The sequence below is a fragment of the Dermochelys coriacea genome, chromosome 4, assembly GCF_009764565.3.
Source record: "Dermochelys coriacea isolate rDerCor1 chromosome 4, rDerCor1.pri.v4, whole genome shotgun sequence".
Lineage (NCBI taxonomy): Eukaryota > Metazoa > Chordata > Testudines > Dermochelyidae > Dermochelys > Dermochelys coriacea.
In genome coordinates this window covers 101,363,006-101,379,648 of record NC_050071.1, presented here as the reverse complement: position 1 = coordinate 101,379,648, position 16,643 = coordinate 101,363,006, and the positions used below count along the sequence as shown (strand labels likewise).

At 38.7% G+C, this 16,643-nt stretch overlaps 1 protein-coding gene across 3 annotated transcripts in view; it reads left to right on the top strand.

Annotated features, from left to right (window-relative positions):
- The window catches only part of PGM2 (phosphoglucomutase 2), a 30,612-nt gene extending 15,209 nt beyond the window's left edge, over window positions 1–15,403 (top strand). For all 3 annotated transcript variants that reach the window (XM_038399451.2, XM_038399452.2, XM_043513972.1), the window contains exons 7-14: window positions 349–538; window positions 1,310–1,407; window positions 6,190–6,370; window positions 6,459–6,552; window positions 7,529–7,658; window positions 10,692–10,881; window positions 11,550–11,683; window positions 13,518–15,403. In XM_038399451.2, coding sequence (XP_038255379.1) covers window positions 349–538; window positions 1,310–1,407; window positions 6,190–6,370; window positions 6,459–6,552; window positions 7,529–7,658; window positions 10,692–10,881; window positions 11,550–11,683; window positions 13,518–13,620 — 1,120 coding nt within the window. In that variant the 3' untranslated portion in view covers window positions 13,621–15,403. The remainder of the gene's footprint in view (window positions 1–348; window positions 539–1,309; window positions 1,408–6,189; window positions 6,371–6,458; window positions 6,553–7,528; window positions 7,659–10,691; window positions 10,882–11,549; window positions 11,684–13,517) is intronic.
- The last annotated feature ends 1,240 nt before the right edge of the window (window positions 15,404–16,643 follow it).

The following is a 16,643-nucleotide window of genomic DNA, read 5'->3' as shown; positions in this document are numbered from 1 at the left end:
CAGATAGCACTGTGGTTCAGTGTAGCTTCTGCTTTTATGTAGAAGTTCGTTTAAATGTCATTACTCAACTTGGGGTACTGAATGTTATCAGCCAATCATACATACTAGTTCCTTCCTTCCTCCAGTGCTCTATAAGGCTATACAGAGCCGTATCTTATCTGATGTCTTGGTACAGTCGTGTAGGGTTAGAGATGGGTAAAAAAAGGTACCTTGTAATACAAACTTTCTTTTGGTTTCATAGTTTAATATTGTTGCAAAGTATTGAGTCGTGGTTGTTTCTGAACCCCCGTTAAGTGGCACACAGTGGCCATGTTAATTTAACATCATCATTAATTTACTTGATTTCAGGAATATAAACAAGGAAACAAAGCTGAAGTTCATCCACACTTCTGTGCATGGTGTAGGCCATGAATTTGTGCAGTCAGCCTTTAAGGCATTTGATTTTAAACCTCCATTGGCTGTTCCTGAACAGAAGGATCCTGACCCAGAATTTCCAACAGTAAAGTACCCAAATCCTGAAGAGGGTAAAGGTGTACTGGTAAATATTGTGTTTAAATATTTGCTATCTATATTAAGTGTTCTCTCCACCAGCCAGAAATTGTCACTGTAAACCTAGGTGTAACATTTTTATAAAATAGTTTTTCATTTTGAGTTTCTATTTCCATTAGATTTCTTGAAAAGCTAACAAGTGTCTTTTCATAGTTCCTGTTTAATTTTTAATGAACTTATCTAATAACAAGATAAACTACTAGAAATTTTTTCTTTAGCTCTCCAGTAGAATATACAGTATCAGCATGGAGAATAGAATAGCCCTTAAAAAAACAAACTGAGAATGTTCCTCCATTTTAGAAAATGTCCAATTACAATCAACATTTTTAACAACCTGAATCCAACAGCTGTTAACAGTTAAACTCTAGAATAAGATGATACCAAATGTAGAGATCTAAGGCCTTATCTGCAAACATTCATGGGAATAACTTGACTTGTGTGAGTAGTCCATTAACTTCAATGCAGTCTCATTGACTTCAGTGGACTTTGAATTGGCCCCTAAATGTAGAAATAGGCGTTATTAATTTACACTTCACACTCTGTATCTTATTTTAATGTAGTGCTACTACCGTTGAGATCTCTAATACTGAAGGTACCCTTGAATGAATTAAGGATGGCGTTTCTGCTATAAACATAGCTTTGTGGTTTTGTGGGTTCAAGTGAAAGTAAATGGGAGTGTTACAGACCTATAAAAGTGAAAATATTATTTAGAAGTATTGATGATCCTTCTCTGGTGTTGCACTGTACTATTGTTTTCTAGACGTTATCTTTTGCTTTGGCTGAAAAAGAAGGGGCTGGAATTATTTTAGCAAATGACCCAGATGCTGATCGACTTCTTGTTGCAGAGAAACAAGAAAGGTATAGTAATAAAAATATGCTGTAGTTCAACCACAGGTATTTGACTTGAAGCCTGAATTCATTCTAGGAAGTCCTGTGGCTTGTATTATGCAGGAGGTCAGACTAGATCACAATGGTTCCTTTTGGCCTTATCTTTTCATAGATTCCTTGATGATGATGATGATGTTGGGAAAATCTGAGAGCTCTAAAAGTGTGTGTGATTTATAACTATATTGCAATAGCACCCAGAGGCTGCAATGATGATTTAGAGTCCATTGTGCTAGGGAATGTACAAAAAGAAGACAAATATGAAGAGACAGCCTTTACCCCAAATGGCTTAGTCTATTTTATAGTATATCACGGTGTTTAAATAAAAATCTTCAGTAGTACGCTTCAAAACATGCTTTCTCACTCATTTCATTTAGTGAGTAGTAACTAACATCTTTAATTGCATGTCACTCTTTCATTAACTTCCAGAATCAGGGGGACAGCATAGTTCATTCATGTATCAAACCCTTTCTATCTTTTTCCCCAGTTCAAGAACAGGGGTAGTGATTGACTACATATGCTAAGATATTTATTAGACACCTTGAGCCTGATTTTTCAAAGATGCTGTGTATCTGCATCTCACTTTCTCTCCTAAGAGATTTGTAGGTGCTCAGCAACTTCTGATGATTTGGCTACTAGTTCTCAATTCCATTGTAAAACATGCATAGCTGGACATTTGTACCCATTTAGATTCTGTTGCTGGGGCCAATAAAAGTAAGCTCCTTAGGGTGGGGGCCTGCCACATTTGTCAGATGTGCCTGTGGCCTGTGTGACATGTAATTCTGGCTCACCATCCAGTAGTCCCCTTGAGTGACTAGCATCATACAGACCGCTTCTGAAAAGCTGTACCAGACGATAGGGATTCAGTTGGAGTGCACCGCTGAATACTACCACCCAGAAATTTAATGTTTCTCATTTCACCTAATCTGGTAGAGCAGAAGTTAATCTAAACAGCTGTAAACTAGGGTTGTCAAGCAATTAAAAAAAATTAATCCTGATTAATCGCTCTGTTAAACAATAATAGAATCCCAGTTTATTTAAATACTTTATGATGTTTTCAACATTTTCAAATACACTGATTTCAATAACACAGAATACAAAATGTACAGTGCTCACTTTATATTTATTTTTGATTACAAATATTTGCACTGTAAAAAACCAAAAGAAATAGTATTTTTCGTTTCCTCATACAAGTACTGTAGTGCAATCTCTCTATCATGCCAGTTGAACTTGTATATGTAGAATTATGTACAAAAAAACTGCACTTAAAACAAAGTAAAACTTTAGAGCCTACAAGTCCACTCATTCCTACTTCTTCAGCCAATCGCTCAGACAAACAAGTTTATTTACATTTGCAGAAGATAATGCTGCCTATATCTTGTTTACAATCTCACCTGAAAGTGAGAACAGGCGTTCTCATGGCACTGTTGCAGTCAGTGTCACAAGGCATTTACGTGCCAGATGTGCTAAAGGTTCATATGTCCCTTCATGCTTCAACCACCATTCCAGAGGATATGCGTCCATGCTGACGACAGGTTCTGCTCGATAACTATCCAAAGCGGGTGCGGATCAACGCATGTTCAGTTTCATCATCTGAGTCAGATGCCACCAGCAGAAGGTTCATTTTCTTTTTTGGTGGTTTGGGTTCTGTAGTTTCCGCATCAGTGTTGCTTCTCTAAGACATCTGAAAGCATGCTCCATACCTCGTCCCTCTCAGATTTTGGAAGTCACTTCAGATTTTTAAATCTGGGGTTCAGTGTGGTAGCTATCTTTAAAAATCTCACATTGGTACCTTCTTTGTGTGTTGTGAAATCTACAGTGAAAGCGTTCTTAAAACGAACAACATTGTGCTGGGTCATCATCAGAGACTGTTATAACATGAAATATATGGCAGAATGTGGGTAAAACAGAGCAGGAGACGTACAGTTCTCCCCCAAGGAGGTCAGTCACAAATTTAATTAACGCTTTCTTTTTTTAATGAACATCATCATTGAAGCACGTCTTCTGGAGCGGTGGCTGAAGCATGAAGAGGCATATAAATCTTTATCGCATCTGGCACGTAAATATCTTGTGACACCGGCTACAGCAGTGCCACATGAACTCCTAGTTTTTCTTTCATGTGACATTGTAATTCAGAAGTGGGTAGCATTATCGCCCATAAAGGTAAACAAACATGTTTTTGTTAGCGATTGGCTGAACAAGAAGTAGGACTGAGTGGACTTGCAGGCACTAAAGTTTGACATTTTGTTTTTGAGTGCAGTTATGTAACAAAAAAAATCTACATTTGTAAGTTGCACTTTCGTGATAAAGAGATTGCACTACAGTACTTGTATGAGGTGAATTGAAAAATACTATTTCTTTTGTTTATAGTGCAAATATTTGTAATAAAAATTATAAAGTGAGCACTGTACACTTTGTATTCCGTGTTGTAATTGAAATCATATTTGAAAATGTAGAAAAACATCCAAAAATATTTAATTTCAATTGGTAGTCTATTACTTAACGGTGTGATTTAAGCTGTTAATATTTTTAATCTCAATTTTTTTGAGTTAATTGCATGAGTTAACTGCAATTAATCGACAGCCCTACTGTAAACGTGCACTGAAGTCGGACTTCAGGTTTTTATTTCCTTGCAATACAGAACGAAGTTCTGCTGCTGCTACCAAGGGAAGGGGCAGTATAGGTGATATTTCACTATCAGAGTGATTTGAAAACCAGGTCCCATCCTCGACACTGGCTAAGTGCTGAGAGAGGGCTATTTACCATATCTCCTCCTGTAGTTGTTGAAATTAGAGAGATTTGAGTTTACACCACTCCAATTAACTCAGGCTCTCAAGCTCCTACGGAAGAAGAGGAGGAGAGCACAAGTATTCTTCCTGGTCACCAGGAGAACTCGGATCCTCTTCATTCCTACAGCAGCTGAAGGGCTTTTCCTTGCTCTAGCTGTGTGGATTAGAGAGGCTCTTCTGTATCTGTAATTCCACCAAATGAAATTAATAGGCAGCAGGTTTAAAACAAATAAAAGGAAGTATTTCTTTACACAATACACAGTCAACCTGTGGAACTCCTTGCCAGAGGATGTTATGAAGGACAAGACTATAACAGCGTTCAAAAAAGAATTAGATAAATCATGGAGGCTAGGTCCATCAATGGCTATTAGCCAGGATGGGCAGGGATGGTGTCCTAGCCTCTGTTTTCCAAAAGCTGGGAATGGGTGACAAGGGATGGATCACTTGATGGTTACCTGTTCTGTTCATTCCCTCTGGGGGCACCGGGCATTGGCCACTGTTGGAAGACAGGATACTGGGCTAGATGGACTTTGGTCTGACCCAGTATGGCCGTTCGTATGTAATGATGCGTGCACTGAAGTTTTAAATCAGAAGTACATTTCAGTCAGGAACAGAATTTCTAAGTCCACTAACATACCAGCAAAAATAAAATGTAAAAAGCAAATGTGTTTAGGAAGTAGGTGCAAAGTCAAGCAGCCAGCAAAATGTTGCATGTGTCAAACACACACAAAAGGCTTCCTTGGCATTGAGGGAAAAGAAAATGTTTTTGCTGGGGACATTTACTTAGAGCAGAGTGCTAAATGCATCTTTGTTTTTTTTTTTAAACCTGACTTTAATATTCTGTATTAGAAATTCTGCTTCTAGTTTAGCACACTTTTATAGCAGTGACAGCTAGGTATGAATTACACATAATGTGTGTATTTGCTTTTCTGTGCCTTTCTCTTTCCTAATCTCTTGGCCAGCCATAGTCCTCACATTTTGAGTCCTCTCGTCTCTTCCTCCTGCTGAAGATGTTTGTACACTAACTAGTATGTTAAGAATAGACTTCTACAGTATCTGTACTTCTTCCTTGACAGAAACTCCCATTAGAGCGCAAGTAGTTTGTCATCTGCTGTTACACTAAACTGTTGCTGTGCATTACTTTGTGCCTATTGGCATCAATAGATGCAAGAGACTGAGGCTGCTTTTCTTTCACAACAGGTACTGTTTTTGTAGGTCTTGATTTATGTCGGCTTTAGTGATGTCTTTGTTCCCCTTCACAACTGGATTTTTGAACAATTTTCTCACTCCCCTTTTCTCTTCTGCTTTTCCCTTCATAATTTTCCTTGCTCTTCTAATAGTCAGCTTTGACCCTTTTTTGATTTCTCCCTATGTTTGAGACTTTTCCATTCTTCCTTAATGACCTAGTGTCCTGATGTACTTGTGATTGTGTGAAAATTAGTAGCCCAGACTGTTACTGAACCCACTCTAATAATGGTCATTTAGTACAGAGTTGTTTTTCCCCAAGTCATGTTGGTGTTGTAGCTTGTGAATATGAGGTCTTTTTTTATCAAGATATGATGTAGATGCTCCAAAACCAAAATACTTTAGTTTAAAATGAAAAATACTTGTTCTTAATTCTCTTTAGCTTTAACAGTTGTATCGTCAAATGTGGATAATGAATTGTTGCAGCTTTTGACAGGCATATAAGCCAATGGGAATGACAAGGAGAAGAATGTCCTATTTTAGTTGGATAAAGTAAGGAACATTTTCCAATGGAAGTTAGACACCCAATTCCCATTAATTTTTTTCAGTAGGAGTTGGATCCCTAACTCCCATTTGTCCTTTGAAAATCAAATTCACCTCCACAGCGGTTAGATGACTTCATCTGTTCTGCCAATTTTCTTGTACACAACAACTGTTAAATGTTCTCTAATATTGTCTTTTAAATTGTTTTTATAATGATTGCATCGTGTTTTGTTTTCAGTGGTGAGTGGAAAGTGTTTTCTGGCAATGAGCTGGGAGCTCTTTTAGGCTGGTGGATCTTCACTTGCTGGAAAAATCAGAATCAAGATCCTGCTGCCATCAAAGATGTGTACATGTTATCCAGCACTGTCTCTTCCAAAATCTTGAGAGCAATTGCACTGAAGGAAGGCTTTCACTTTGAGGTAAACTATTGTGTAAAAGTCTGTATTCATGTTTTTGTTTTTGTGCGCAATGTATTTTACATTTCCTCCCCCCACAATCTCACTTTAGGAGACATTGACAGGTTTCAAGTGGATGGGAAATCGAGCCAAGCAGCTCGCGGTCCAGGGGAAAACTGTTTTATTTGCATTTGAAGAAGCTATAGGTAAGAAATGAACAGTATAGATAGCTCTGGTGCACTGTAGAAGAGTAAAGATCACTTCTGTCCAGAAAGTGGCTATGTAAAAGTGTCATCATTTCAAAACTCACTCCCCATAGGTGTTCAGGTTTCAGAGTAGCAGCCGTGTTAGTCTGTATTCGCAAAAAGAAAAGGAGTACTTGTGGCACCTTAGACTCTAAGGTGCCACAAGTACTCCTTTTCTTTTCATGGGTGTTCAGTATCCTATCTATCTGGTTAACTAAGTTTTTACTACTTTTTGTAGCACTTCAGAGGTGATGCAAATATGGTAGTGAGCTGGTTTGTATATTATCAGAATTGTTAACGCAATTCCAATTGCAGAGTATGCATGAGCCATGAAGACAAGTTAACCTGAAATCTGAGATTCAAGTTTCCATGAGTGACAATTTAAAAAAACAAAACTAGGGAAAAAAAACAACTCTAATTGTTATGAATAATTGACACACAAATGACACATTAGGGAAGCGACTTTTTTTAAAGTAGAATAGCACTCCAGCACCAGTGAAAGAGTGACTTTTGGAGTTCCGTTGACACTACCACATGCTGCCATATGGAAAGAATCAAATTTGGGACCAAACTCTGGTTAAGCTGCCTTATTGTGCAACTTTGATTTTTTTTTTTAAACCACCCCCCCCCACACACACACACACGAAAGTACCTCTTATGGGTGGATCTGCAAGTGGTTGGAAAATGTTTCACTGATATTTATCATCAGTACTAAAGTGTTTAACTTCATCTTTCTGTGCAGAAAAATCACCTGAAATGTTGAAGTTTATTATATATAATCATTCTTATGGGTGCTCTTCCTAACACCAGAATGTGGTGATACTTTTGTTTGCTAAAACTTTCAACTTCTGCAGTGTGTCAGTTTCTTTGTGGTTTTCTCTGTATACTCTAGTTCCTTTTGTTACAGGTTTCTTTTTATATGCTTTCTTTTGTTTAGGATATATGTGCAGCCCTCTTGTCCTGGACAAAGATGGTGTCAGTGCTGCTGTTATAACTGCGGAGATGTCTAGTTGGCTAGCAACCAAAAATTTGTCTTTGTCTCTGCAGCTGAAAGCTATCTATGATGAGTGAGTTTAATTTCATTGTCTAGTTACGAGATGGTCTCAACTAACATATTGGAGATGAACTTGCTACTGAATAATATGTAATACAATATAAAGGCAAAGTACTTTTTGCAACAGTAATTATCTACTTGCAAGTTGCCCTGTCTCATAAAAGCAAAGCTTAATATATTCAATGCCTCTCTCTCTTTTAAGAATATACACAGTTGCCTCAACTGACTGTTCAGTTTGAGTTGTTATTCAAGTGACAAGCTATACAACTGTTTCAGTAACGCTTTCAGTACCGCATAGATCTTGTAGGCAAGAAAAAGAGATTCTATAAGACAGGGTCCAATTCTGTATGTAAAGAGATCTGTTCTTCCATCAAGCATATTTCTTTGGCATTAATGGGAATTACAAATACACCAGGTGCCAAATGGACCCTCCTAAATTTACAGTGTGGCAGTTGTGTTGGTCCCAGAGAGAGACAAGGTGGGTGAGGTAATATAGCTTATTGGACCAACTTCTGTTGGTGAAAGACACAAGCTTTAGAACTGCACAAAGCTCTTCTGATTTGGGAGTGGTACTCAGTGTCACAGTTAAATACAAGGTGGAACAAATTGATTAGCATAAGAAATTAACACGCATTCTAAGCGGCCATTCAAGGTGAAGAGGCCCATTAACCCCCTGCAGTCATAGGACAAAAAAGGAAGGGTTAGTGGGTTACTTACAGGTTGCTATAAGTCATAAATCCAGTCTTTTTATTAAGACCATGATTTTTAGTGTCTAGCAGAGTTGGGAATTTAAGCTCCCAGACTCGTCTTTTGAAGGTTTATGTATATTGGGAAATGGTACAGCCTCATCCCCCATGAACCCACCTACCACCATGAAAGCTTGTTTCTTTCACTAACAGAAGCTAGTCCAATAAAAGATATTATCTCACCCAGCTTGTCTCTAATATCCTGGGACTGGCACAGTCACAACACTGTAAACTTAGGCGGGGTCCATTCAGCTCCTGGTGTACGTGTAATCAGGGCCATCTAGGCATATGCAGAATACGCAGCTGCGTAGAGCACCATGAAATTTGGGGCACCAAATTTCCCCAAATTTCATGGTACCCTAGGCAGCTGCGTGTTGCATACGTGGCAGCAACCAGCCCTATCCCTCAGCTGGACCCCGCCGGGCTGTGCCCACTGCAAGGGGCAGGGCTGTCCCTAGAGTGGTGTGGGGTCCCGGTCAACTCCCTCCACCCTGCTCTTACTCTTTTTCTCCCCCCTGCTCTGTCCCCAGCCCGCCCCCATTCCACCTCTGACCCCACGCTCACCAGCAGCGGTGGGAAGTGGAGCAACCCGGCCCCATCCCCGCTCTACTCCACCAGCTCCCAGCCACGTCACTCCGCTTTCCACTGCTGTTGAGTGTGGGGTGGGGTCCCCCGCCCCCGAGCAACATGCTGGGGCAGGCGGAGCGGGCTGGGGCCGGGTTGCTCCACTTCCCGCCACTGCCGGTTGGGGGGGTGGGGAAAAGACTGCCCCCTACACTCACCAGTGGTGGGAAGTGGAGTGATGCGGCTGGGAGCTGGCAGAGTAGAGCAGGCTGGAGCCAGGTTGCTCTGCTTCCCGCTGCCGCTTGTGAGTGCGGGAAAACCCCTTCCCCCAAGCAACACAGCTGGGGTAGGGGAAGCAGAGCGGGCTGGGGCCGGGTTGTTCCGCTTCCTGCTCCTGGCCCCCCCACTAATTCCCCAGACCCACCCCCAAGTTGGCCCCCCACTGCTCCTGCCTCCCTGGCCCTGCAGACCTTGAGTGCAGCCCTGGGGGGGGAGCAGGTGCTCGGGCTGCATAGGGCACCATAGTTGGTAGGGATGGCCCTGTATGTAATTCCCATTAATGCCAAAGAGATGTGCTTGATGGGAGACTAGAGCTCATGTTACACACAGGACTGGCCCCTGTCTTACATAATGTTATGTCTTGCCTGTAAGACCTGTTACTGAAAGTTTTGCAGATACATGGTATACGATTATATAAACAAGGCATAGGCCAACAGTTACTGGTCATCTTATATTGTAAGATCTTCTGAACAGGGAGGATGAATGTCCTTCTTTCTCAAATTTGTAGCAAAGCTATGTAGAGTCTACACATTCACAAAACAATATTTTTCGTAAAAGCTTCCACATTGGATGCCTGTTTTGGTAGAGCTGTTCTATAGTCATTGTTTAAAAGTAGGACTCCCAGTATCCACCTCCAAGCAAACCAACTACTGCTTGTTACTCACCAAGAGTAGAATCCATGTGGACAATTACCTACCTTTAGAGTAACTGTGGTGTTGGTTTTTTTGTTTTATTTTTTTTGTTTTGGGGTTTGTTTGTTTTTTTGGACATATGTTGTGGGCAACACATCTTTAAGAGCCACAGTTACAACAGGGTACAGTTCTTTTTGTCATTTGTAATTGTCACTTTTTCATTCCCAATTTTTTAAAAATGGTATTTTTGCAGCAGTTAAAATACAGGGGGAGGTTCATGTTAAACTAAACGCCAGCAGTTTTGGTCTTTAAACAAAAATGTAAGTGAAAAATATGTATTCTACAGTTTCAGATGATTGTGAGGATCAGTTATTTTTATATTACCTAGACCAGTGGTTCTCAACCAGGGATCCAGGGCCTCCTGGGGGGCTGTGAGTAGGCTTTAGGGGGTCGCCAAGCAGATCCAGCATTAGACTTGCTGAGGCCAAGGGCAGAAAGCTGAAGCCCCACCGCATGGGGCTGAAGTTGAAGCCTGAACAACTTAACTTTACGGGGCCCCCTGTGGCATGAGGCCCTGGGCAGCTGCCATGCTTGCTACCTCCTAGCACTGGCCCTGGCATTCATATTCGGTTGTTATGGCACAGGTGGCGTGTAAAGTTTTTATAGCATGTTGAGGGGCCTTAGAAAGAAAAAGGTTGAGAATCCTTGACCTAGTTGCATTATAAACACACATGTATCATGATGTGTTTTGTATCACAATGAGAAGGTATGCACAATGTGTGCTTAAGTAGACTGTGTTCTCAAATCACTATATTTTCTCAACAGATATGGCTGCCATATTACTAAAGCTTCATATTTTATCTGCCATGATCCTAAAACTATTAAAGAGCTATTTGAGAATCTTAGAAATTATGATGGAAAAAACACTTACCCAAAATCATGTGGCAAATTTAAAGTTTCTGGAGTAAGGGATCTAACTACTGGCTATGATAGCAGCCAGCCTGATCAAAAGGCGGTAAGTATCCTTTTATAAAAATGATAGATCAGATTTTATAGTCGTACGATTAACAGTATACTTAACATTGAGAGAAAAGTGAAAATACCAACTAAAAATCACACAGATTCTTGTAGCCATACTTTGATCTTGTCTGCATAAAATGGCAGAGTCAGCTGAGGAAGCTTGGAGGATTTGTGCTATTTACTACAGCTTTAAGTTTTTCTGTTTTTTTCTTACTGCTTGGAGGGATTATGTTTCCCCTCAGCACTGATGCAAGAAATGTAAAATATCTATTCAGATCTGAAGTTTTTTAGGTTCTTTAGACTTCTTTTAGAATCAAGGGTGATTTGTATTTATTTTTTTCTTTTGATAGTCACTGAGCACATGCTTTGTGTAGCTTTTTCTATATGGTACCAAAATCTTCACAAGATTTCAAGATGTGTTATCTAATAGTGACTCAAGCCATGACATGGCTTCCCTTTTCAAATCCTACCTTGAGGGTAAGATTGTGACTAACTCCAACATGTCTGTTGAAGTTGGGAGGCCAAAATAAAATAGTTCAGTTTATGTATTTGGTACTGAATTCAAGTTTAGATTTTTTTTTTCCCTTGCATCTAAAACTCATTGCATATATTTAAGTAGTGAACTTTTAAAGAAGCTATTCTATGATGTGTGTGTATTTCTAGGTTCTTCCTACAAGTAAAAGTAGCCAAATGATAACATTTACTTTTGCTAATGGAGGGGTGGCTACTATGAGGACCAGTGGGACAGAACCAAAAATCAAATACTATGCTGAACTGTGCGCCCCTCCTGGAAACAGGTATTGTGTTGCTTTTAGGATTAAATTCAATTTTTTTTAAAAAGGCCTATTTTAATATAATTACACTCTTTAGAAAAAGAATGTGTCCAAAGCTTTAATTCCGCACAATGAATGGCCAATTCTTGCTGTCACTGAAGTTTCATTGAACATTGATTGTCTTGACTTCCGTAGGAGCAGGAAGGGGCACTCAACTTGATAACATTTTAAAATTGTATTAAAATATTCCAAAATAACTTGAAAGGACTGCTTCCTTTCTCAAATCTTTTGTTTTTGTTTCAAAGTTAATATTATCGAGACTTATTACTCAAATATCATACTAATTCCTTTGACTCAAGTAGCCTTGGAAATTGACTGTCATAAGTCAAATAACATCTTGGTATTTAGCCCATTTGTCTGACACCAGGATGAATTTGGCCCACTTTCATAAATGTGTAAAATTTGGGTTTTTTTCCCCCCAAAGAACATATTCTTAATTATGTGGTGGATCTTCTGGATCCCTCATCAGAAACTCTGCATTATCTTTCCTCTTCTCTTTAACCAAGGACACATTTATGTAGATGTACAAATGCTAAAAACTGGCACGTCCGTATGCTTTAGATTTTCTTGATAACGTAAGAGTACATCACAAGTAATGTTCTAAGTGCAACACTGTAATTAGTATAACCTACAATCATCAAAGCAAGCAACTTCAAATCTCAAAGCCCCTCCTTCCCTGTTTTTAAAAGGGAGGAGGGGAAATGTGCCTTATAGTTTTGACAATTAGCATATGTAGTATTTTACTTTTAGGTTAGTCATTCAGATCTAGCCCAGATTGGTGGTGTCTGAATCATGTTCTGTGTGAAATGAATTGGTGGCTCAGTTGGTCTCCCCAAAACAAAAAGACAACAGTTTTTGGAAGCTTCAGCAGAAGTCTGGGATTGGTATGGCAGTCTTCATTTCTATTCAATGTGCTATGTTTTGGCTGAAGCACGCTGATGGAGTGTTGTGGAGAAGTAGCTATTCATAACTTTTTCTGTAGCTATTCATAACTTTTTGATTGCCAAGCTATAGTAACTCAAATAGAAAACACTGTCTATGAATTGCTCATCAAAATTGATCTTTAAATACATAATGTTGAATATTATGGTAATATTTGCCTAAAGGCCCCAATCCCATTGTGATACTCTAAATAACAATATCTGAAAAAGGCAGTCCTTAAGCTTACAATCTAAGATGAGAGGCAACAGATGGATTCAAAAATATGAATATATGTGTTAAAGTATTTTAAAAATAAGCTAACTTTTGTTAAATAAGGCTAATGGTATTTATGCTTTATCATGAATGAAAGAAAAGTGATACAAGGTCTAAATGTTGCTAAACATACAAACTAGGGATGAAATGGGAAATATTTGAAGCTTAAATCCGCTGTTGTCATATCAAATTAGAAAAACATGGACAAACATGTAAATTCAGCTCCTTGATACAAAAAGATTAGAGCTAAACACTGACATAGTCCCACATGTGGGACTAAGAAATCAAATGCACAATTTTACTTTTCAATTTTTATAGAAAATGTGCAGTTAAAACATCACACATGAGACCGAGGGCTAGTCTAGACTAACAGTTAGTGCTTGGGCAAGCTGGGGTGTAAATCAGTGCACACTGGGGAACTTTTATCATGCAGTAGCAGGGTCCACATGGACTCCTGGTGTACTGTAATTTACATCCCAGCTTGCCATGCACTGACTGTCTTGACAAGCCCTCACAATATACCCCTTTTTTCCTTTTCTTCTAGCCTCTTTTGCTGCTCTACTATGATTTGGTTTTGTTTACTTGGTTTTCTTTTTTGTTTTAGTGATCCTGACCAACTGAAGGAGGAATTAGGTGAGCTGGTTAGTGCTATCGAAGAGTATTTCTTTCAGCCAGAAAAAAATAAACTGCAGCCCAAGGCAGAGTAAACAATTAAGATGATTTCCTTAATTGCACTCTCTTTGCAGCATGTTGTGAGCAAAACTCTACACTATTGAAAAAGTAGTGATTTTTAAGGACAAAAAAAATGAGTAAAATATATATCCTTATCAATATGTGTTCCACATCCTCTTTTTGATCTAATATCTTTTATCTGGGTAAATCAAGGGATTCCTTATTAAAAACTAGCAACCAAAAATTATCTGGTACAATGCAAATATGTTTCAATAATCAAGTCTTGTTCTAATAAATATTTTATTGTACTTGCCTTGCCTTAATTTCTGTAAATGCAATTTGCTTTTTACATGTATGTAGCCTAATTTGATAGCAATGTAACTACCAAGTTTCTGATGTTGGGGGAACTGGATAGCGCTGCATGAATATGTCTAGTTTTATCTTTGCAAGTCAGGCTAGTTGTATAACTAAGGGGCACTGGAAATCTGTGGGGAATTTTGGTAAATGGGGGTAGATGTCCCTAGAAGAACAGGTTTCCAAGTGATTTTTAGCCACAATAGCAGGATTTTACTGGGGTTGGTGGTGAATTTGTGGGTGTTGATAAATTGTATAGTCAATTGCTTGACCACCACACTTTCATTAATAATGAACCATGTGAACATGTCTTACTGCTCTAAGACATATAACCTTACTCCTGTACCATATTATTATTGTGATACCAGTCTCTGAGAAGCCATGTAATGCAGTGATGTTACATTCACCTTACACAGAAGGTGTGCTCCCGAAGTTGCACATTTCAGCTGGTATTATTTATACATAAGACAAGTTGTCTCTCTCTTTACAGGTCACTAAAATCCAACCTATCAGTTTGTCCCAGCTCCCTAACTTGTTCTGTTTCTGTATCTTTGATTTAGATACTAGCATTCTAGATACAGGTCCACGAAGGTGCCTCCCCTAGCTCGTAGTAAGACATAGAATGAATGTATCTTATCTGCTTATGCCAAATGTTTACATCAGCAAATGGAAGAAGTTATGGGATTATGGTGTAGGCTAGTTTTAGGCTATATCACTATTATATTTGTGCTTAATCCATATTAATATATAAAATATGGAGCAGATAATACATATTACTACATACATGCTGACAGCATAAATTAGTCAATGAAGCAGAGTCAGAATGGACATCAGTTGTCTATTGTCATGGTGTCTATGAAATAAATCATCTTTTAGGCAGGGGAAGAGGAAATGTAGCATCTCGGGTTGGAGTTGAGCATGCCAGCCCTGTGTCTTTCTCTAAAGACACTTAACACCATGCTGGGGCAGAGACTGGCTTCTGAGTATATATTTATAAAGTGCCTCATGATGCAGCCCTGATCTTTGATTGGGCCCAGAAATACTTATTAAATACTACTAGTGATAATGGATGGGAAGGTTTTGCTATTGACTTCAGTGAGACTTAGGATGTTTCACTTTGTATAGAAATTCCATGCACATGGCTTTTCATTACCCTGGTAGTTATCTTCTGAAAATGAAATGCAAGGACAACTCTAAAATAACTTATTAAAAACCATGGGAGGACACACTGCAGTCTGGAATTATGAATATACTTCACTGAGGACCATATAATGTGTGTTTATTGTATATGCCATATTAATGTTGGGGATTGTACAACATCCAGCCGGTGTTGGTCAAAATGTTAGTCTGTAACTCAGCATTCTTGTGTATGTTTGTTTGTTTTTATTGTGCTAAAATGTATTTGGTATAGTGTAAACCTGAACTGAATCTTGAAAGCAAAATATCACTCCTTCTAAAGTGAGATTCCTGTATTCCAATTGTTTCCTTTGTAAACAAGTGGTAAAATGGAAAAAAACAGGTACTGTAAAGTAAATACTACTGCGCTTATTCTCTATATAGGTAGTTGCTAGGATTTTATTTTGACACAAGGAAAAATGTTAGGCTTACACAAGATCTTAGGCTGTGACTTCTCAATGTTTATAGCTAGACAGTTACATTTTAGGTAAAGTAATATCTTATTGCAGATATCTTTGTAGTCTTCAATGGAAATTTGATAGGAAAACCCTGATATCTTGCTCCTTATTTCAATGCTTCTAGAGTCTAGAGAAATGCAGTAAGAATTAATTTGCTTTAGTCACCTTAACTTTAGAGCAAGGATTATTCTAAACAATAAAACCTCCTGATTTGTGTAACCTTCATAAAAAGTACAGCGCTACTGCTGCCTGACTGTCACTGTTTTGTACATACTCAGAAATGTGACTTTTACCAACCACCAAGACAATTAAGAAGCAGTTAACCAAACAAAACCTACACACTATATATGGTGGTGCTTTTATGAAAAGGGTAACAGAACATATTTGTTAAAACTAGCACATTACTTTGTAATTCAAAGATTGAAGGCTGTATCAGACTACATATGGCTCTTATTCACAATATGTAGGTTTAAAGAGGAGGCAACGATGAGTATGGTGGGTGTGCCAAAGATAGCCCAATAAGGAGCTTTTTTAATGGGAGTCATTTTGGTTGGCTCAGTGCATCTCTGCTCAATGTGTAGCAGCATTTTTTTTTAAATGCTGCTAATAATGTGATCAGATGACTAAAAATGGGACAAAAATACTGCTAAGAATGACAGCTAGGGATGGGACACTAGAGTGGGGGGAGTACTTTGAATTACTACAGTGACTTCTATTCCAGTCTTCTGACTTGAAGGTCTCATCCACATGCTTTAACTGATCACCATATTTGGGGTTTGGAAGGAATTTTCCCCTAGGTCAGATTAGCAGAGATGCTAGAGGTTTTTTGCTTCCTCTGCCATATGGGGCATGGGTCACTTGCTGGTTTGAACTAGAATAAATGGTGGGTTCTCAATAAATTGAAGACTTTTAAATCAAGATTTGATAACTTCAGTCATTTCAGCCAAAATTAATAGGCCTACTCCAGGAGTGAGTGGGTTAGGTTCATCAATTTCTAGTGTTACTAAAAAAACAGCCATTGATTAACGACAGTGGGTGCTCAAATAAAACCGTGGACTATGAGTACTAGA